The sequence below is a fragment of the Orycteropus afer genome, unplaced genomic scaffold, assembly GCF_000298275.1.
Source record: "Orycteropus afer afer isolate SDZICR_OR568_19922 unplaced genomic scaffold, OryAfe1.0 scaffold00050, whole genome shotgun sequence".
Lineage (NCBI taxonomy): Eukaryota > Metazoa > Chordata > Mammalia > Tubulidentata > Orycteropodidae > Orycteropus > Orycteropus afer.
This window is the reverse complement of record NW_006921637.1, coordinates 10,888,247-10,909,959: the sequence shown is the minus strand read 5'-3', so window position 1 is coordinate 10,909,959 and position 21,713 is coordinate 10,888,247. Positions and strand designations below refer to the sequence as shown.

Genomic DNA, 21,713 nt, shown 5'->3' with positions numbered 1-21,713 from the left:
AACTGACAATTAACACACATGATGACATAACCCAGAAACCAAACCAGCTATGGAAGTATCCAAAGTAAATAAGCCTACAAAATGGTAAACAGGGAACCAGGGATATCAATTGACAAATGAGGACAACTACAAACCAAAAAGGGGGAAAAAACTGTGTCATTACAGAACTTCTAGATGGTAGGGAATTCAAGACAACTACAAGATAGAACGGACTGTTGTAAACTTGGAAAGGAAACTATAAATCACAGGGTAACCTCAAAGAAAAATGATAAACCTTCACGTCAAAAAAGAGGACCAGCATAAATATTCAGCAAATACTAAAACAATAGCAACGAAGGAAGTGATAACATGATTCATAAACAAAACAAGCTCAGCATACAAAATTATATGGAACAAAGAAATCGACACCACAAAAAAGTACGTAACAAAAATGACAGCAACACATTTGTATTTGCTGATAAATTACATATCTGTCAAGGGACTTATCTCTAAGATTTTAGTGGAAGAGTGGAAGACCAAACTATGGTACATACACATAATGGAATGCTATGCAGCACTAAAGAATAATGTAGAGTCTGCAAAACAACGCATAATATGGATGAACTTGGAGGACATTATGGTAAGTGAAATAAGTCAATCACAGAAGGACAAATATAGTATTAGTTAGTTGTTGTGGAGGCTGAAGGAAAGGTTTACATATGGTTTCTTTGTTGGTTGCCAGGGGTGGGAGGGGAGGGAAGGGAACACTGCAAAAAAAAAAAAAAAAAAAAAAGCATTGACACATGTCACTTTAGTTGTACATAAATTATATTTCAATAAAATGCATTTAAAAAAAAGACTGATTTGTTTGTTCTTCTGTCAGTCCATAGTATATTCAATACTCAACACCACAATTCAAACACAGTAATTCTTCTTCTGTCTTCCTTTTTCACCACCCAGCTTTTGCATGTATATGAAAAGACCTTAGCTTGGGTCAGGTGCACTTTAGTCATCAAAGTGACTGTTCTGGTTACCTAGTGCCACTCTGACAAGAATATACCACAAATGGAATAGTCTTGACAAACAGGAATTTATCCTCTTACAGTTTGGAGGCTTTAAGTCCAAGTTCAAAGTGCCAGGTTCTAGGGGCTGGGTGAAAGCCCCTCAGCCTTGGTCTTCAGCTCTGCCTCCAGCTCTTGGCCCACTGGAGCTAGAGGCATTTCTTCACTCAGACAGCTGCTGGCTGCTGAGGCTGCCAAGTAAAAAGGCACAGTCCTGATGTTACCAAACCACACGGCAGGCCATTAATTCAAGTCCAATGAAAGTCCCAAGGTTGGCAAAGCATGGCAGGCTGCTGAACAATGACAAAGCTACATTCAGGGTCCAAGTGTGCCATAAGCTAGAGACTATTCCCCAAGGCTTCTGCTTATATACAGGAAGCAGACCACATTCCCTAAAGCAGCTGCTCACAGTAGATTCCACTATGGAGCTGATTACCAGTCTCATCATGGGAAATACTACATCCAGCTGCCCAGCCACTCAGCCAGGCCCAGTCAAGTTGACACACAAACTTAACTACCACAGTGACACTGTTGTTTTCTGACACTTTATAAAGAGGTTTCTTGCAGCAGATTTGCCCAATGCAGTATGTAGTTTGATTTCTTGACTGCTGCTTCTATGGATGTTGATTGCTGATTGTGGTAGTTATGTTTGTGTGTCAACTTGTCTAAGCCTCATTGAGTGGCTGGGCAGCTGGTGGTAGTTATTCCCCATTATGAGATTGGCAATCAACCCAATGGTGGGATCTACCACAAGCAGCTGAGTAGCTGCCTTTGGGATGTGGTCTGCTTCCTGTATATAAGGAAAAGCCTTGGGAATGTTCTCTACCTATGGCATGCTTGGACCCTGCATGTAGCTATGTTGTTGTTCAGCAGACTGCCATATTCTGCCAACCTTGGGACATACAGTGGACTTAAGTTAATGGCCTGCCGTGTGGTTTGGTAACATCAGGACTGTGCCTTTTTACTTGTCAGTCTTGGGGCTTCTCAGCCTCAGCAGCCAGCAGCTGTCTGAATGAAGAAAGGCCTCTAGCTCCAGTGGGCCGGAAGCAGGAGGCAGAGCTGGACCCCAAGGTTGAGGGGCTTTCACCCAGCCTCTAGAGCCCAGCACTTTGAACTTGGACTTAAAGCCTCTAAATTTTAAGAATAAACTCCTGTTTGTTAAGGCCATCCCATTTGTAGTATATTCTTGTCAGAGGAGCGCTAGGTAACCAGAACACTGATCGAAGCAGAATGAAATAACTGACAACTTCAATTTTTCTTCATTTATCATGATGTGGCTAATCAGTCCAGTTATGAGGATCTTCTTCTTTTTTTGTAAATCGCATTTAGGTGTAATCCAAACTATAGTCTTTACCTTCATTAGTAGGTCATCTTCATTTTCAGCAATTATAAATGTATTAAATTTAATAATTAGAAGTTTGATATCAGCACAGGAATAAAAATATCAGTGAGATAGAATATAGGGTCTACACATGTACCCAGATACACTAGTATTAAAAAAAAAAAAAAGAACAAAAAACCATCACAATCACCCATTGCTGTCGAGTTGATTCTAACTCAAAGGGACCCTATAGGACAGAGTGGAACTGCCCCACAGGGTTTCCAAGGCTGTCATCTTTACAGAAACAGACTGCCACATCTTTATCTACGGAGAGGCTGGTGGGTTTCAACTGCTGACCTTTTGATTTGCAGCTAAGTGGTTAACCATTGCACCACCAGGACTCCTTCACATCTAGTATGAATGTAATATATTGTTATAATACCATTTCACATCAATGGAGGAAAAGGATGATTTGAAATTGTGGCAACTTGTTATTTTGGCATAGATGAGGGTCTTAATTTTTTATTCTAAAATTAATTATAAGCAGAGCAAACCTTCAAATATTAAAACATAGTGTTACTAGAAGAAAACACAAATGAGTATTTTTGAAATCTGAGAGTAGGTAAGGCTTTTCTAAGTCGGATATAGCCATCAGCTATTAAGAAAAGGAAAACACATCAATCTGGTTTAGTAACTACAAAAATAAATAAATGAATAAACAGACAAATGATAAATAATGTGGACACATAGTCCCCATTAAGAGTTAATTTCCTAAATATACAGTAAGCACCTAAAAATCTTAATACAAAGATAATCTATGAGAAAAGTAGTTTAATAGAAAAATAAGTTGTTCAACTCATAAAAATTACAAATGAAAGCAGACACTATTTTTTAATAGGTAAGATTAGTAAAAATGAAGAAATCTTAATAATAATAATAATAATAATAATGTTGTTGTTGTTATGTGCCATCGAATCAGACCCGACTCATAGTGACCCCTCCTTGGGTTTCCGACGCAGTATCACTATGGAAGTAGATTGCCCCATCTTCCTTCCAGTTAGCAGTCAAGTGCCTTAAGCACTAAGCTACCAGAAATGAATAAATACTTGTGAGCATTTGGTGAAACAGGCATTCTCCCTCCTATACTGTTGGAGAGAATATAAAATGGTACTTCATGATGAGCAATTTGGCAATGTTTATCCAAATTTAAAATGTATAGATTGGCAGAGCAATTTATAGAAATTGTCCTATAGATATATTCATATGACTAAGCAAAGACATATATTCAGCAATTTTTTTAAAAGTAACTTTTTGTGATTTTGGAGCTCTGGTGGCATAGTGCCTAAGGCAACTGACTGTTAACCAGAAGACTGGTGACTCAAACCCACCAGCCACTCCTCGGAAGGATGGTTGGGCAATCTACTTCTGTAGTGATACCACCTCAGAAACCCAAGGAGGGGTCACTATGAGTCAGATCTGACTCGATGACCATGTGTTTGGTTTGGTTTGGTTTTTGTGATTTGAGTGTCCATGAACTTTTTTGCAGGATTTTCTGTAATCACAAAAAACTGGAAACAGTAAAGCAACCGGGAATTACAAACGTATGATGTGTCCACTCAATCACAGAAAAAAGAAAAAAAAAAAAAAAAAACCCAGTTAGGTACAGCAACTGATACCAGTGTGAAAAAATGTCTCAATATATTGAATTAAATGAAAAGAAGCACGATGTAGAACACTATATATATAGTATGATCCAATTTCTAGGAAAAAAAAATATATATACATGAAATTCTTACCCGTTGTTACCATGGATGAGCGGGGGGGTGTGGCAGTTTAAGGTTGTGTGTCAACTTGGTTGGGCCATGTTGTTGTTGTTATGTGCCGTCGAGTCGGCCCCGACTCATAGCAACCCCTCCTTGGGTTTCCGAGGCAGTATCACTACGGAAGTAGGATTGCCCAACCTTCCTTCCGAGGAGTGGCTGGTGGGTTTGAACCGCCAGCCTTCTGGTTAGCAGTCAAGTGCTTTAGCCACTATGCTACCAGAGCTCCCTGGCTGGGCCATAGGATGCAGTTATTCTCCTTGATGAGACTGAATGTGGTATAATAAACTCCATGGTGGAATCTGCTGTGAGCAGCTATTATGTTGCGTTCAAGGTATGGCATGCTTCCAGTATATATGAGGAAGCTTTGAGGAAGGTCTCTAGCTTCTAGCACATCTGGATCCTACATTTGGCTGAGTCTTCATCTCAGTGGCCTGCCGTGTTGCCTGCTAATCTTATTTCTGGACTTGAACTAGTGACCTGCCATGTGGCTTGCTAATCTTGGGACTGTGCCATTTTACCTGCTGATCTTGGGTTTGTCAGCCTCAGCAGCCAGCAGCTGTAGTCAGAAAAACCTCCAGATCTAGTGGGCCTGGACCAGGAGTCAAAAGGTGAAGCCCAAAGTCAAGGGGCCTTCATGCAGCCCCTGGAGCCAGCATTCTAAACTGGGACTTCTACTTCCTAAACTCTAAAAGAGTAAATCCCTGTTTGTTAAAGCCATCCACTTACAGTATATCTGTTATGGCAGCACTGGAGAACCAAGGCAGGGCTTAGGTGGGGATGAGGACTTTGACTTTGTACTTTATATCTTTTTGTATGGATTGAATCTTTCTTAATAAACCACTTTTGTGATTTTTATTTCCTCTAATTAAAAAAAAAAATGCAATGACTGCAACAGTTAATACATCAAGTCTAAACCCTGATGACTGAATTTCAAACCTTTTCAAAATGGGGTTTGACACTCTATCATTTCACAAAGCTGTCCAGCTTACACTCTGCAGGTCTCTTCACATAGACCACACATTTCCCACTTTTCTTTCCTCATGTCATACTCTTCCTTTTTCTTTGCACATCTAAATCTTGCCCATTCTTCTAGGACCAGCTCCAATGCCAACAACCCATGAGAAATTTCCTAACTCCTCAAAACTACCAGTTCTCTTCCTTCTTTGTTTTTCCAGTGAACTCAAGCTACAACACAGTTTAACGTTAATTACTCTCTGAATTATATTTGTTGAGTTTTTCCAAATTTTAAACATCTTGGTAGAAAGTATGCCTAAATTTACTTTGTACTCCTACCTACCACATTAGTTAGGTATAAATATATTCAAGAAATACATTTAAATCAATTATATGTAATGGCTCCCCCAACATTACCTATTACTGTAAAAACAATCACCAAAAACAAACAAACAAAACCAGAACTTGTCACTTAGCTCCTAGGTCTTGTGACCTATATTTTCTTAATTTAAGTAAGTGCAGATGGTATGAATCCAGTTTAGTGTAAATTCAATGTGTATATTTAAAATTTCCCATAAAAGAGAATCCTAAAATAATCATATTTGACTTAGTCACAATTCTGACAGAAAGCAGGCACTTACTTAAATTAGCTAACACCTTCCTACTTATTATCCTAACACTAAAACAAAAAACAAAACAAAACAAAAGAAATACAACCATGGTTCTTCAAAGAATATTCTGTTAACAAGAACAGAAGAATATTAAATCCTGATTAAAGAAGAGAAATACATACAACATTGCAGTATCAGTCGATTTTATCCAGTGTAAGAAAAATTTTAAGCTTTATTTTATAAAACATTTCAGATTCCCTCATATCACAGCATCATATCAAGAAGCAAAATTTACATATACTGATTTTATACTACACATTAGGTCCCAAATTCCCAATCCTAGGTAAAATATCAAATTGTAAAATACAAGTGCTGATAATTAAACTATAGGTAGTACTTTAAACAAATAATAATTTAAAAAAAGCATTTTCAGCACATAAGTGAAATGAGCCTTTAATCAAAAAGAGACTTAATTCCACAGTATATCTTTCTTCAACAGCAATTAATTCAATTAAGTCTTTGATTCCAAGTTCAAGTGACTGTTATGTTTAAAGCAAACAAGAAATAGCAATCAATTCTTAAGTGGTATATTTCAGTATGTAGTATAAGTTTGCATCCAATTTTTAGAACTTGTTTTGGAGTCAAATGAAACAAACGAATCAGAGACAAATGCTCTGACTCCATTTTAAGGAATACAACATATTTGTTCTGTCTTGGCACAAAGGTACATTATGACATTGGTGGTCTTTAACTTTTCACACTAAGTAATTCACCAATTCACATACTTCCTTCAACAACTTCCATTAAGGAAACACACATTTAACAGAAAAAGTCCTGTATTTCCAGTTTTAAAAAGGAGACAGTTCTATGAAGAAGCATCCATTTAAATATCTGAGTATATACATTTTTTTTTTTACAACTTCATGCCTTAAGTGAAGTTTTGATTTAGAAACATCATTTCATGAACTCAGCATCAAATATTTACACAGTATGTGTTTCATATAATTTTAGAAACCTTAAATGGAACAAAATAATTCTAATAGTCATAAAGTTTTATCAAATTCAAGTCTCCAGTAATCTTAAAACAAATTATAACTGTTTGTGCAACTGAGATATCCAGTTAGTCTTTTTACAAAATCCTAAAGTTATGTGAGAAAGGCAGTCAAAGAAAATTTGTAACTTTGATAATTTTCAACCATTTAAATATGCATAGCTAAAATAAGATAAGGGACTGGTCTGGAATATGAGAAATTTCAAATTTTACAGCTCTAACTCACTATTTGCAATCTGTGTTGAGTTTTACATAATTTTCACAGTTTTTATATCACCGTTTTTATCCAGATAAAAGAAATGACCTTTCAAAATTATTGGCATTAAAAATGGCACTTATGGACAAAAAGAATGATGGGAAAATTAATCTTAGCTAGCACAATTTCTCTGAAAGCATGAGGAATGCTATATAACCAATATAATAGAAGCAATAGTTTATAAATCTTGGGAAGCTCAGATTTCTTTAGTCACTTTAAATTTTTGTTTTACTAAACAACTCGAAGTTAAGTATTATATTCGTGTTAAAAACAAAGCAAATAAAATTTAAAAAACAAGAAAAATGCAGAATGGAGCATTTTAGCAAGAATCACAAAAGGCTCTCTCCTCTTCCCTTTGTCTTACCAATTTGTTCTCTACTTTGTTACTGAGAACAGAAACAGAAACAAATCTCTGCTCTAAGTAGTCACATTTGAGAACACCCATCTGCATATGATTTTTTCTAATTTCCTGTGCACCCAAACCCTGAAACCTTAATAAACATTTCAATTAAATTTTCCTCCTATTTCCATCAAGTCTGAGCCAGTATGTAACCTACACCGCAACAAGGGCAGCTAAAATCACTAAATCTGCCATATTCTTCAATGTGTCTTGTTTTTTTACTTTATTATTACTTTTGAATATGACAAGGGCAAAACTTCTAGCTGGAAATTTACACAATTTAGGAATACACTGAAAAAATTACTTTATCATAGTCCTTGAGAATATAAAGCTGCTAACTAGCATCTCAAAATAATTAACTATTCAAATTATGTTGAATTTGCTTAAAAGTTTTTATGGAAGTTTCTTTTTGTGTTCTACAAATATTAGAGTACCTGAATGCACACAGTAAAGAATTCTTTTAATGGTAATAATATGCTAAACCAAATTTTCTAACATTTTTCTTTTCCTCAAATTGTTCCATTACATTTTAAGGTGGGCAAGTACATGTGGCAGGGCATTTTATATGGTATTGTTCCCCTTTTGTACCAAGAAATCTAACATTTTAGTGAACTGAGAAATTTCTCACAACATACTTAAACCCTCTATATTTATAGGCATTATTTCTTTAGGCTGCATAGTATATACTGTGAGAAAATATGTTTTGACTCAAAGAATTAGCTGAAATACTATGTGAACACGTATTCATTAGAGAAGTAGCATAATTTAAAAGGAAATAATGGTTTAATAATTCCATCATTTTTGTTATTTTGGCTTAATTTAGTATTTTTTCTTTCTCCTTTAGATTTTGCACATCTATCTGAGAGGGCATCATTTAATTTTAAGCTGTTTTTGAGACTATAAAGAATATACTAATGTAACCTAATATAAATATAAATAATAGCAATATATATGTCTTTCTATATAAACTGATCCTTGTATCAGACCACTGATGTTGTGCTTTCAGGATTCACACGAATAAGTCTGGATGCGTTCCTCAGGTCTTGGAGTTGCTTGGCAGGTTTCCCCACACCTTCTTCAAACCTTTTCTCCACAACAGGGAGTACTGTTTCATACAGAAAGGATGCATTCTGTCTAATAAAGGCCTTCTTCTCTGGATCCTGCTCACATCTAAGACTGTAATCCACATGCTGAAGAGCAACCAAAATGATCTCCACCAGGCTCTCCAAAAGTATCATGTGAAGCTCTGGGAAATACAGCTTCAGGGCCTCTTCCAAGAAGCCCATAGTTTGTTTGGTGAAAGCAACCACTGTGTAGCTGAGGTTCACCCAGCAGTCATCCCCTGTATACTGCTCAAAATTACTCACCCCACAACTCTTCATCTCTTCTTTGAGTTTACCCAGGGCCTCAGGAGTCATCAAGTTCATCTTCCTCCACATCTCCTCAGAGTTGCGATGCTTAGTGGCTTCAATAATGATTTCTTTGTAACTGTGCAAGGCCCCCTGGATGTCTTTCACCAGAAGGGCATGGATGATGAAGGTGAGGTCTAGTCCAATATCTCCTAGCTGCTGACAATGCTCCTTGGCAACCTTTACACACTCTGCTGCTGTAGAGAGGCTCTCTTTACTATCAAACACCTGCTTGCTAAAAGCATCCACAAACATGGCCATGGCTGACCGTGCCCAGACCACAAAGGCAGAATAGCAGCCACTGTCAGTGCCTGCAAAATCTGTCTCAAATTCCCTTGCAGTCTCCAGAAGACTGGTAAAGAAGACATGGCATAGTTTATGAATATAGAGTAAAGTGGCACCCTCAATACGAAGCTGTCTTATTGCAGTATGCACAGCTGCTGCCCTGTTTCTTAAAAATAGCTCACAAGCCTTAGTGCACTGGCCAAGGCGGATTAATTGAGACACTGCTCTGCGAGTAGCCTTGGGACCACCTCTCAGGGAACGATCTGGAGAGAGTTCAAAAACTAATACCTCAGTGAGCTGACGGACTCGCTCATCCACTTTGGCTCTTAGTTCTTTAACAGGAGGTGGACTGGGCTTATTCTCCAGGTAATGGTTCAACTTATCCAGCAGGTCTACTGCCCCTTCAAAGTCCCTCTGAGCAATACACACATCCAAGTCTTCAGGTAACTCCTGGATCCATTCCACTGAGAGGTCCACCTTCTCTTCCTCTACCTCAGGTGTAGCTGGTTCTTCTTCTTCATCATCATCTTCGAATGGGTTACTGGACTTGGAAGTCACTTGGGGTGGCCCTCGTGGAACTGCTGCCTCCTCCTGCTCCCTTCGTCTTTTCTCACTGAGGGCCCTCTTGGTTTCTTCCAGCACTTCCAGCCACTCGCGTTTGATTTTAGCATTTTCCGCCTGAAAAATACGGCTTTCGGGGAACATGAGCAGCTTGAACATATCTTTCATGGGTGGGTTGTCCTTGACATTGACGACAGCCAGGCCATCTAGGGGGTAGAGAGCGTTATAGCGATACATACCCCGCCGCTGTGGCAGCCAGGTGGCTACCAGCAAACAGTCATTCATGAGAAAGCCATGCACCCGCTGCAGCTGGGCCATGTGGTCCGCCTCGTACTCCACCAGGTCCCCGTTGTACACCAAGTACTGTCCCGGCGTCTCTAGCAGATGTCTGCAGCCTTCCACCTTCTCTAGCAGGGTGGTGAGGGTGCGCTGCTTTCCTTCCTCGCCGGGACCTGAACTATCCCGGGAGGCGCCCCCAGGAGTGGGGAAAAAGCCAGTCTGGCCTCGGAAGTGGTCTCGGCCCCCCGGCCCTCCTCCCCCCTCCTCCCCACCAGAGGCCGCGACGGCTCCGGCAGCAGCGGCGGCGGGAAGCAGTGTGAGCGGGATGCTCTCCAGACTGCTCTTCTGTTCTGTGAGCAGATGGCTGAGCTGATACATCTCGCTCTCCAAATAGGAGATCTCGCGGGCCGTCTCTATGAATTGCCGATAGTTCTGATACACATTGCGCTTCAGGTTCTGCGCCGTCTCCTCCGCCAGCGCCTGGATTCGCTGCCGGTGCTCCTGGAGGTCCCTGTCACCGTCTGACTGCTGAGAGAGTTGCTTCACATACAGCCGCGCCTCGAAGCCGCCTGACTCCAGCTGCCGCCTCAGACGGCTCGCTCCACTGTCCGACATCGACATTTCCGTCCGACACGCGCGCAGTCACTGTCACTATCGCTGCCACTGTCGAGACCCACCCCGCCCCGACTGAGCTCCAGGATGAGGAAGCTGGACGAAGCCAGGTGAGTGCGCCTGCGCTCATGCCTGAGAGTCGGGCACTGCGCCTGCGCAAGGAGCCGCACAAGACAGTACGCCTGCGCGGAAGCCTCAGCTGCTTCGGACGCATGCGCCGTAAGTGCTCTCGCGGAAGTGAGTGAGGGCGGAAGCCGTGTGGTGGCTCTGCGCTTTGGTGAAGTGTAATGTCTAGTGTTTGAAGTTGCGGGCGAAGTGTAAGGACGGTATCAGCTCTCGTTGACTTACGGGCCAAACCTGGGGAACTCAGTTCTGCGCCACCTAGGAAGTGCTGATTTTTCGTTAGGCCCCGAATCTTGGCTTCGGCATTAGGAGCAAGCTGACCTCTCGTGTTCATTCTGGCCCGTTTTTTTTTTTTTTTTCATGTTCTCGCGATAGTCTAGGAGCTGTTGTGGTGTGGGGTGGGGGCACGGGAGCGCCTGCCAGGAGACGGCAGGGAGCTGGTATTTACTAGGAGCCGCCGGGGGGCAGCCGGGGGCCGCAGAGCCCTACATTATGGACGAGGACCTAGTTTTGGCCCTCAAGCTGCAGGAGGAGTGGGACTTGGAAGCCGTGCGGCGCGATCGGGCCCAGGAACCCTTATCGCTAGTGGACGCGTCCTGGGAGCTGGCGGACCCCACCCCGGACCTGCAGGCCCTGTTCTTGCAGTTCAACGACCAGTTCTTCTGGGGCCAACTGGAGGCTGTGGAGGTGAAATGGAGCGTGCGCATGACCCTGTGAGTCCCGGCCCTCACGTGTCGGTCGGACAGCTTTAGGAAAGTTATGTGGCCCACATGCTGTGGCTTGAAGAATAGGGACACGAGAGGGACTTTCTCACCTCAAAAAGGCATGGATACATTTCTGATTTGTCCTTTGATAGTGCCTTTTCTTTTAGGCCACAGATTAGGACTTTAGAGAATAGATAAAGCTAGACTATGCTCTGGTAGCATAGTGCCTAAGGCACTTGCCTGCTAACCAGACGGCTGGCGGTTCAAACCCACCAGCCACTCCTCGGAAGGAAGGTTGGGCAATTCTACTTCCGTAGTGATACTGCCTCGGAAACCCAAGGAGGGGTCGCTATGAGTCGGGGCGACTCGACGGCAAACAACAACAACAAGAAGTTTATGTAAACGAACGTGGTGTCTTAGTGGTTGAAGCACTTGACCTCTAAGGAGAGCTCTGCGGTTCGAACCCACGGGAGAGAAAGACGTGGCAATCTGCTCACGTAAAGATCAAAGCCTAGGAAACCCTATGGGGCAATTCTGTTCTATAGAGTCTGTATAAGTCAGCATCCACTTGACGGCAATAGATGTGGTGCTTTTCCGGTTTAGTCCTTTGGGACCCGGGAAGGAGGCGCAGCAGAGAAAAATTGCGAGAAACCGCTAAAGGATGTGTTTTACTCATTAAGATAAACATTGAGATACTCTGTACTCATTAAGATGCCACCACTTAGTGTGTTGGAATCAGGGTTCCCAACCGGTTTATTCCAGTTTGACCCCCTGCTGAGAATTTCCATTTCCACTCCAGATACACTGAATCAAACTCTAAAATTCTGACCTACATTTTTGCCATGGTCTTGGGTGGAAACATACATTTTCAGCAGGGAGTGAATGGTTCAGCCCTTGTTGGATTGTGGAGGGAGAATGTTTGCATATCTGGACCTAAGAGATCTTTAGGAGCTCTGGTGGCATAGTGCCAAAGGCATTTGATTGCTAACCAGAAGGCTGGTGGTTCAAATCCACCTGCTGCTCCTCGGAAGGAAGATTGTTGTTGTTACGTGCTGTGGAGTCGGCCCCGACTCATAGCGACCCCTCCTTGGGTTTCCGAAGCAGTATCACTCCAGAAGTAGATTGCCCCATCTTCCTTCCGAGAAGTGGCTGGTGGATTTGAACCGCCAGCCTTCTGGTTAGCAGTCAAGTGCCTTAGGCACTACGCTACCAGAGCTCCGGAAAGTAAGATTGGGCAATCTATTTTCGTAGAGATACAGCCTCAGAAACCCAAGGAGGGGTCGCTTTGAGTCAGATCTGACTCCACGGCAGTGAGTTTGGTGTGGTTTTCAGGGGATCTTTAATGATAACTTATAAAGGGATTCCCATTGTACACTCTAAATTTGAGAAATCCCAATTTGAAGTAAATTACTTCATGAACATGAACATTGAACATGAAAGGAGTTAACAGGTTTAGGACGTAGTTGTATATGATTGTGTTTGTTTTTGAATTATTATAAAGTAGGTTAAAATAAAGTGTGCCTAAAGTGCAAATTTTCTTCATGTAAAAGCTTCTATTATAGTTTTGGAGATGGGCTACTGGAACATGTATCTGTACTTGTTACCACCACAGACTGATTATAACTGGTAAGGAGGAACAGAGCAGGTATCTTTGAGTGTTTGTAGCCTGACAGGGGTAATAGAAGCCACTCTGGCTCACTTATCTCCCTAACTGGAATGAAAGGCAAATATCTTATAATTAAGAGGGTATACTTTCAAGAAAGCCATCTTCCATTAGAGTTGTTTTTTGTTTTTAATATGAACTGTCCAGGAGTGTGTAAAGATTTGCTGATTCATCTGTATTTCCTTCTTGGTATATATCTGATAAATGTAACACATTTTTTGTGTGTGATGGTTTTGCAGGTGTGCTGGGATATGCAGCTATGAAGGGAGGGGTGGAATGTGTTCCATTCGACTCAGCGAACCTCTTTTAAAGTTGAGACCACGAAAGGATCTTGTAGAGGTATTCTTTGCATAAACCTGATTTCTTTGCTCAGTAGTTTAGAAATACCATTGATTTAGATTTCTGTGTATTAACCTGTATATTTTACAAACTTTAATGAGACAGTTAATAATAATGATTACCTTTAATTTTTATAGTGCTTCATAGTTATGAAAGGCTACAGGTACATTATAACATTCGATTTTTACCACAACTCTTGACATTCAATATGTGATGTTACCTGCATTTTTATAAACGAGGAAATTATGGTTCAAAGACGGTATGTAACTAGAAGCAGAGAAAAACTTAGGATCTAAGTCTACCCATGCAAATTTTGCTTCTCTGTCTTGTTGCCACATTGCTTCCCTCCTAGGGCATCTAGCTGAGCTGGTACTTGTGGCATATTTAGGGCCAGGAGTAGTTGCTTTTGGCCAGATATAGAAGACCAAAAAACCCCAAACCCACTGTCATCAAGTCAATTCCCACTTATGGGGAACCCCCATAGGGCTTCCAGTCTTTATGGAAGCAGACAGACTCATTTTTCTCTTGAAGGAGCTGGTAGGTTTGAACCACTGACCCTTTTATTTAACAGCCTTAACCACTGGCCACCAGAGCTCCTTAGCTACAGGATAAACCCACTGCCATTGCATTGATTCTGACTCATAGTGACCCCTTTTGGGTTTCCGAAGCTGTAAATCTTTATAGAAGTAGATTGCCTTATATTCCTCCTGCAGAGCAGCTGCTAGGTTTGAACCCCCAATCTTCTGGTTAGCAGCCAAATGCCTTACCCACTATGCCACCAGAGCACCTTTTATATATAGGATCCAAAAACAAAACCAAACTCGACTCAGATCTGACTCATGGCGACCCCTCCTTGGGTTTCTGAGGTGGTATCTCTATGGAAGTAGATTGCCTAATCTTCCTTCCAAGGAATGGCTGGTGGGTTTGAACCGCCAGCCTTTCATAATGACCAAGTTAAAATGTTTGATTGTCCCATTTTTCTGTTCAGCATAATTTTACAAAACAAATTCATTAATGTCAGCCTAGTTTTTCTAATAGAAATTACTTCCGAAAGTTAGGAAAACATTGAATGAAGGTGAAGTATAAATAGCTCGATGAAGGTAAATGTTGTCATTAAAATTTACATGAGAAAAAGGACCTGTTGATAATTGCTATGGCATATATAATTTTGAAACAATACCAAAAACAACTGAAAGTATATGTGCGGGTATGTATGTAGGCATATATGTTTATAGGTATGTATATATGTGTGCATATATAGGTGTATGTTTATATGTATCTGGGAGTGCTGGTAGTGTAGTGCCTAAGGCACTTGACTGCTAACCAGAAGGCTGGTGGTTCAAACCAATACTACCTTGGAAACCCAAGGAGGGGTTGCTATGAGTCGGGTCTGACTTGACGGCACATAACAACAACATATATGTATCTATGTTGCTATATGCACATATATTCATATATATAATATAGCACATAGGGGACACAGTTACAGATACTTCTTAGATGTAACCAAACACCTTGCGGTATTGAATTTCTGGGTTTGAAGGATTAGGATCATAGTCTCTTGGGACATCTCAGTCAGTTGGCATAATATAGTTAATAAAATTATGTTCTACATCCTGGTTTGCCGAGTAGTGTCTAAGGACTTAAGAGCTTGCGAACCACCATCCAAGATAGTCTGTGCTTGTCTGGAAGAAAAGAGAAAGAGGGAAACCAAAGACTCAAAGAAACTAGTCTGCAGGATAAATAGTCTGCCTGAACCACAGCCTCATCTACCCTGAGACAAGAACTAGATCTGGTGTCTGGCTACCACTACATTGTTAATCAGGGCCACAATAGATGGACTCTGTTAGAATGGGAAAAAAATGTAGAAAAGAACTTCAAATCCTTAAAAAAAAAAACCCCACTAGACTGATTGAGACTGGAGAGCTCCCTAAAACTATTCCTCTGAAATACTCTTAAAACCTTGAGCTAAAACTCCTGAAGTCATCACCTTGTAGTTAAAACAACATATTGGCTCAAAAAATAAAGAACATCATCCGTAAGTACTATGCTGCTTTTAAAAATCACTTATGAGACCAAACAGTTGACAGTTACTTTAAGACAAAGATGAGAATGTAAGGGAGCAGGGAAACTAGATTAATGACAATGGAACAACCAGAAAGGAAAATGAAAATGTTCACACATTTTAAAGAGTGTAACCAATGTCACTGAACAACTTGTGTAGAAATTGTGGAATGGGAACACAAAACCAAAAAAAAAAAGCCAAACTCACTGCCGTTGAGTCGGATCTGACTCATAGCAACCCCTCCTTGGGTTTCCAAGACAGTATCTCCACGAAAGTAGATTGCCCCATCTTCCTTCTGAGGAGTGGCTGGTGGGCACAAATTGCTGTGTAAAACCTTCACTGAAAACACAATAAAATATTATTTAAAAAAAAAATTGTGGAGGATTATGAAAAAGAAGGTGTGGTTTCAAAGAATTGTGGGTTTTTTTGGCTAAAAAAATGATTTTTTTCTAAGAACAAGTTATAAAACAGCTGTATATCTTTTTGTTAATTTTAATTTTGTTTGTAAACTTCTGCATTGTTGGTGTAGAATGAGGAGCAGGTTTTTTTTGTTTTAAAATTTACCTGATTCAAAACCCGTAAACTATAGAAAGTTGTTGTTGTTAGGTATCGTCGAATTGTCTTTGACTCATAGCGACCCTTTGTACAGCAGAACGAAACACTGCCCAGTCCTGTGCCAACCTCACAATCCCTGCTATACCCGAGCCCATCACTGTAGCTACCATGTCAATCCATGTTGTTGAGGGCCTTCCCCTCTTTCACTGACCCTCCACTTTACCAAGCATAACATTCTTCTTCAGAGAATGGTCCCTTCTGACAACATACACAGAGAAATCTTGTTCCTACCCCTGTTGTTGTTGTTATGTGCCCTTGAGTTGACCCCTCCTTGGGCTTCCGAGGCAGTATCACTACGGAAGTAGATTGCCCCATCTTCCTTCCGAGGAGTGGCTGGTGGGTAAGAACTGCCAGCCTTCTATACCTCTCTATTCTGAACTCCCCATGCACTTTAGGAAACTTATTTTCTTAGCTATTCTTTCATTGTTCTTACTTGCAAATATTTGTATCCACTCGTATTTCCCCTCCATGACACATAAAATACTGTGTACACTTTTCCTGTATTTACTAGTCTTTTTCTTTTTTTGTTAAAACAGAACCCTCTCTAGCTTTCTCCAAATATTTCATAGAGCTCTTTTCATTCCTTTTTTATACATAGAATTCCTTGTGTAGTTACAGCTTAGAGCATTCAACTCGTACCCTGTTGCTAAACATGGGTTATTTCTAATCATTTGCCATTGTAAACAGTGCCAGGATGAATACAACTTAAACATATGACCCTGTCTTGATGCCCCTGTGTCAAAGGATAAATTCATATGTAATTTTGTTAGATGTTACCAAATTATTCTCCCTTGGGGTTGTACCATTTTACACTCCCACCAGTGGTATATGGGAATGTTTTTTTTCCCATAGCTTTACTAGCTGTCAAAATTTAGGAGTTTGAACAACCTTGTTAAGCAAGAAATGGTATCTTAGTATAGTATTAATATTCATTTCTCTTTTTATAAATAAGATTGAGCACCTTTGAATGTTTTATGGGTCATTTATATTTCTGTGAATTCTCCATGAGCTTTGTCCATTTAAAAATAGGGTGGTTTTTAATTTTTCTGTTGACTTTAGGAGTTCTTTATATATTAAGAGATTGTTAGTCTGTGATAAGAGTTGTACATGTATTTTTCTGACTTTATCATTTTATAACGTCTGTCTCTTTCAATTCCCACATAAAACATTTCAGTGTTACATGGTTGAATTCACCATTCCTTTCTTTTGGATTTTGTTCATAGTTAGGCCTTTCTGGAACAGGCAGTTTTTAATCTGGGATCCACAGAGTTTTGGAATATTAGTTGCAAAGTTTTGTGAATGTGTGCACATGTAATTTTTCTAGAAAGATGGTTTATGAGTTTTGTTAGTTTCTGAAAGGAGCGTGTGATCCAAAGAACATTAAGAACCCCAGGTAGATTAAGAAAATGCTAGTGGCTACGATTATATTCAGACATGCCATAACAATTTAATTGTTTTCTCTTTCAGACACTCTTGCATGAAATGATACATGCTTATTTATTTGTCACTAATAACGATAAAGACCGGGAAGGGCATGGTCCAGAATTTTGTAAACATATGCATCGTATCAACCGCCTGACTGGAGCCAACATAACAGTATGTAAAGGCACAATATTTATGATACTTATGTATTCAGTAACTCCTGGGATTTAATTAAAAATAGAGAACTAGATAGAAATAAACTTTGAGCATTTTCAGCAATGAATTAGAGGCCTAGAGAAGTTAATTTGCTTGGAGCTCTGGTAGCATAATGCCTAAGGCACTTGACTGCTAACCAGAAGGCTGGCGGTTCAAATCCACCAGCCACTTCTCGCAAGGAAGATGGGGCAATCTACTTCTGGAGTGATACTTCCTTGGAAAGCCAAGGAGGGGTCGCTATGAGTCGGGTCCGACTCCACGGCACATAACAACACAACAACAACAAGATCACAGAGGAGACTGATAGCAAAGCTAGAAATATAAATGAGGCCTTTGACATCATCTAGGTTAATGTTTTTCTGCATAGTTAATTCAGTCCTACAAGACCTCTTTTTCTGGATTGTTAAAATTATCTCTTAATTTCATTTCCTTATTACAATCTCCCTCCATTCTGTCCTATATTCTGCTACCATTTTCTGTGCCCTTTCCTTCTCAGAAGTCTTCTTGATTTACATTCACCACAGAATTACGAACAAAACATTTCAGCATGTTGTTGTAGGACTGGCATAGTCTATGGTTAGAAAAGGCATGAGTCAGATGCTTGTATTCAAATCCTAGCTCTACTCATTATTGACCATATGACCTACTTTTTTATGCTTCATTTTAATCACGTGTGAAATGCACATAATAGTGGTCTTTGTGAGGATTAAAGGAGAAAATGTTTGTGGTAGTTAAGGTTATTTATTAAGGTTATGTGTTAAGGTTGGCTGGGCCAGTGGTTTTGAGTGGTTGGCAGCTAGATGTAGTTACTCCCCATGATGAGGTTGGTAATCACTTACATGGTAGAATCTGCTATGAGCAGCTAAGTAGCTGGGTTCAGGGTATGCCTGCTTTCAGTATATAAGGAGAAATTTTTCACAAGGTCTCAAGCTTTTTGGCACTTCTGTATCCTGCATTTGGCTGAGTCCTTTTAAAAATAGGGTAGTGGCCTGTCATGTCATCTGCCAATCTTGGGATTGTTCCTGGACTTGAACAGTGGCCTGCAATGTTGTCTGTTAATCTTGGGACTATGCCACCTTACTTGTTGATTTTGGGTTCATCAGCCTTAGTAGCCAGCAGCTGCATGAAAAGGCCTCCAGCTTTCCTGGGCCTGGAATAGGAGGCAGAGCTGAAGTCCAAAGTTGAGTGGCCTTTACCCAGCCACTAGAGCCAGCACTTTGAACTCAGAATTGTAGCCTCCTAAACTGAAACACGGGAGCTCTGGTAGCATAGTGGCTAAGATACTTGCCTGCTAACCAGACGGCTGGCGGTTCAAACCCACCAGCCACTCCTCGGAAGGAAGGTTGGGCAATCCTACTTCCGTAGTGATAACTGCCTCGGAAACCCAAGGAGGGGTCGCTATGAGTCGGGGCCGACTCGACGGCACATAACAACAACAACAACAAACTGAAACACAATAAATCGCTGTTTGTTAAAGCCATCCACTTGTGGTATTTCTTTTAGAGTAGCACTAGAGAACAAAAATAAAATTTGGTACTGAGAGAGTGGGGTGCTGCTCTAACAGAGACCTAAAATATGGAAATGGAAGTGGAATGCCTCCTTGGACCTGAGATAGGGAATAACTACATCCAGTAGAGAATCAGAGCCAAGAGACTAGCACAAGACAAAACAGCGGGCTCCCACAGAGCGAGAAAGCTGAAGGCCTTTGGGCAGGAGGCTTCCTGGTGGAGTGGGTTGCTTTTGGGCACTAATTGGTAGAGATGTGTATGAGACAGAGCCACAGGCTTGTCTGCCAATGGAGCAAGAAAGCTGAATGCCTTTGGGAAGGAAGTTTGGTGGAATGGGTTGCCTTTGGGCACTAATTGGCAGAACCTGAGAGACCAAGGAAATGGGAAGCAGAGCTGCCTTAGTCTCAGAGTAGGACCATGGCCTCTGGGGGTGGAACCACCACAGCCTCCTTGGTTTTGGAATCAGATCTTCACCAACTCAGTTCTGGAATGTAGGACTGCTATACATAAGCGCCAGTGGGATGGAGCCATATTTTCTGCCCAGAAGTGAAGGGGTGGGGCTGCCATGCCAAGGGGGTAAGGTTGCCATTCAGATGGACTAGGAGACTCGGGCCATCCAATGAGAGATGCGTACTAGTGCCAAGCTCACGGTGGAATTGTGGTAGTTAAGGTTATGTGTCATCATCTTGGTTGGGCTGTGGGTTTAAGAGCTCAGCAGCTGGATATAGTTATTCCCTATGATGAGAAGCTTTGGGCAAGGTCTTGAGCTTTTGTTGGCACATCTGGATCCTGCATTTGGCTGTCTTCATCTCAGTGGCCTGCTATGTTGTCTGCTGGTCTTGGGATTGTTCCTGGACTTGAACTAGTGGCCTGACATGTGGCCTGCTAATCTTGGGGCTGTGCCACTTTACTTGTCAGTCTTGGATTTGGTAACCTCAGCAGCGAGCAGCTGTATAATTCAGGAAAAACCTCCAGCTACTGGGCCTGGAACGGAAGAGCTGAAGCCCAAGGTCAAGGGACTTTCAGCCAGCACCTGGTGCCAACACTGTGAACTCAGATTTCTAGCCTCCTAAACTGTAAGAAAATAAGTCCTTGTTTGTTAACACCATCATTTTGTGGTATTTCTGTTAGAGCAGCACTAGAGAACCAAGACAATAAGCAAAACATTTCAGCAAAGTTTGAGCACTAATTGTAAATTAGTTTTTGACATTGTATTAATTTTGTAAAATAATCTTACTCTTTTTTCTTAACCTTTCACAGTTCTTCTGCTTGTGTTCTATGTCTCTAACTGAATTTTTCACCTCCATGCCTTTCTCATATATCCCTTCTCCAAAATGTGTCATTTCTTCTACTTTCTGTCAAAATATTCTTCATCTTTCCAGTGGGATATGACTTCTCCCCCCTTTGAATCTCCTAACAGATAGTTACCCTTTTACAATATTTTATTCTACTTTCATACCTCTAAAGACAGGTTGGCCTTTACCCATCTTTTTTGGGTCAAGGTGAAGAATACAGTGCCCTTACAGGGGCTTAATAAATACTGAACTGAACTGAATAGATTATTTATTCCTACATAAATTAAATTCTGTAGTCTACTTGTCTTTAAAAGGCAGTAAAGGGTAGTAAGATGGAAAATGAAAAATAGTCACTCTCCATGTAGTATTCATTCTCAGCTATCAGTTTTAATTTTCTAGAGAGCTCTTTTAATTATTGTATCTAGTTACTTTAACATCCAGAAAAATGGCTTGCATTAGAAACGATTAGACTTAATTGGGTTAGCAAGAGAATTAAGGAGTTGCTAGTATAAAAAACTCAACAGATTCTTCATTAAAATTTACACGTAAAGTCCGGGTGTATTTCCTTTTGTTCAGTTGGAAGAAGATAATATTCTTTTATCTTAGATGTCTGTGTGTATTTATTTAGGAGAGGTTTTGTAAGTGAGCACCCTTTGCTCCTACAGGTTATATCCTGTTACAGTGACCTCCACAGGATATCAAGTTTCACATTACAAAGCAATTTTAATTTTACTCACTACATGAACAAGAGGTCTCAGTGCCGGACTTTAAGTGTTACAGGAGTTGGAAGAAGTAAAACATAGAATTCCCTGTCTTTTGTGTCAGTGTGTTTTTAAGTAAAGAGTCTGAACAAAATAGAGAGTGCAAGATATTTCTTAGTCTGTTTCTTCTACATCTAAAATATGTGCATTATTTGCATGTTTGCCAAGCAATAGAATTTTTTTTCTTATTATGGCAGTTAGTATAGCACTGTCAGTTGATAGTTAAGAAAAGCTTACCATTCTTCCCCACAATAAGGGAAATTTATTAGTTATATGTCTTTGTTTCTTTTTTCTTTTTTATTGTGACTTAGGTGAAGATTTACAGAGCAAATTCACTTTCCATACAGCAGTTCACATATACTTTGTCTCATGTCATTGACCACACTTTACCACAATGCAA

The 21,713-nt window shown here is 40.6% G+C and overlaps 2 protein-coding genes across 2 annotated transcripts in view; one reads left to right on the top strand and one right to left on the bottom strand.

Moving 5' to 3' along the window:
• Positions 1–8,436: 8,436 nt before the first annotated feature.
• EXOC8 (exocyst complex component 8) lies at positions 8,437–10,611 on the bottom strand. Its single transcript, XM_007938486.2, has one exon. The coding sequence runs from the start codon at positions 10,609–10,611 to the stop codon at positions 8,437–8,439; it is 2,175 nt and encodes a 724-aa protein (XP_007936677.1).
• A 606-nt stretch (positions 10,612–11,217) lies between these two features.
• Positions 11,218–21,713, top strand: part of SPRTN (SprT-like N-terminal domain) — a 21,633-nt gene continuing 11,137 nt past the window's right edge. Inside the window, exons 1-3 of the mRNA XM_007938515.2 lie at positions 11,218–11,438; positions 13,332–13,431; positions 17,579–17,707. Of these exons, the coding sequence (XP_007936706.2) occupies positions 11,218–11,438; positions 13,332–13,431; positions 17,579–17,707 (450 nt within the window). The remainder of the gene's footprint in view (positions 11,439–13,331; positions 13,432–17,578; positions 17,708–21,713) is intronic.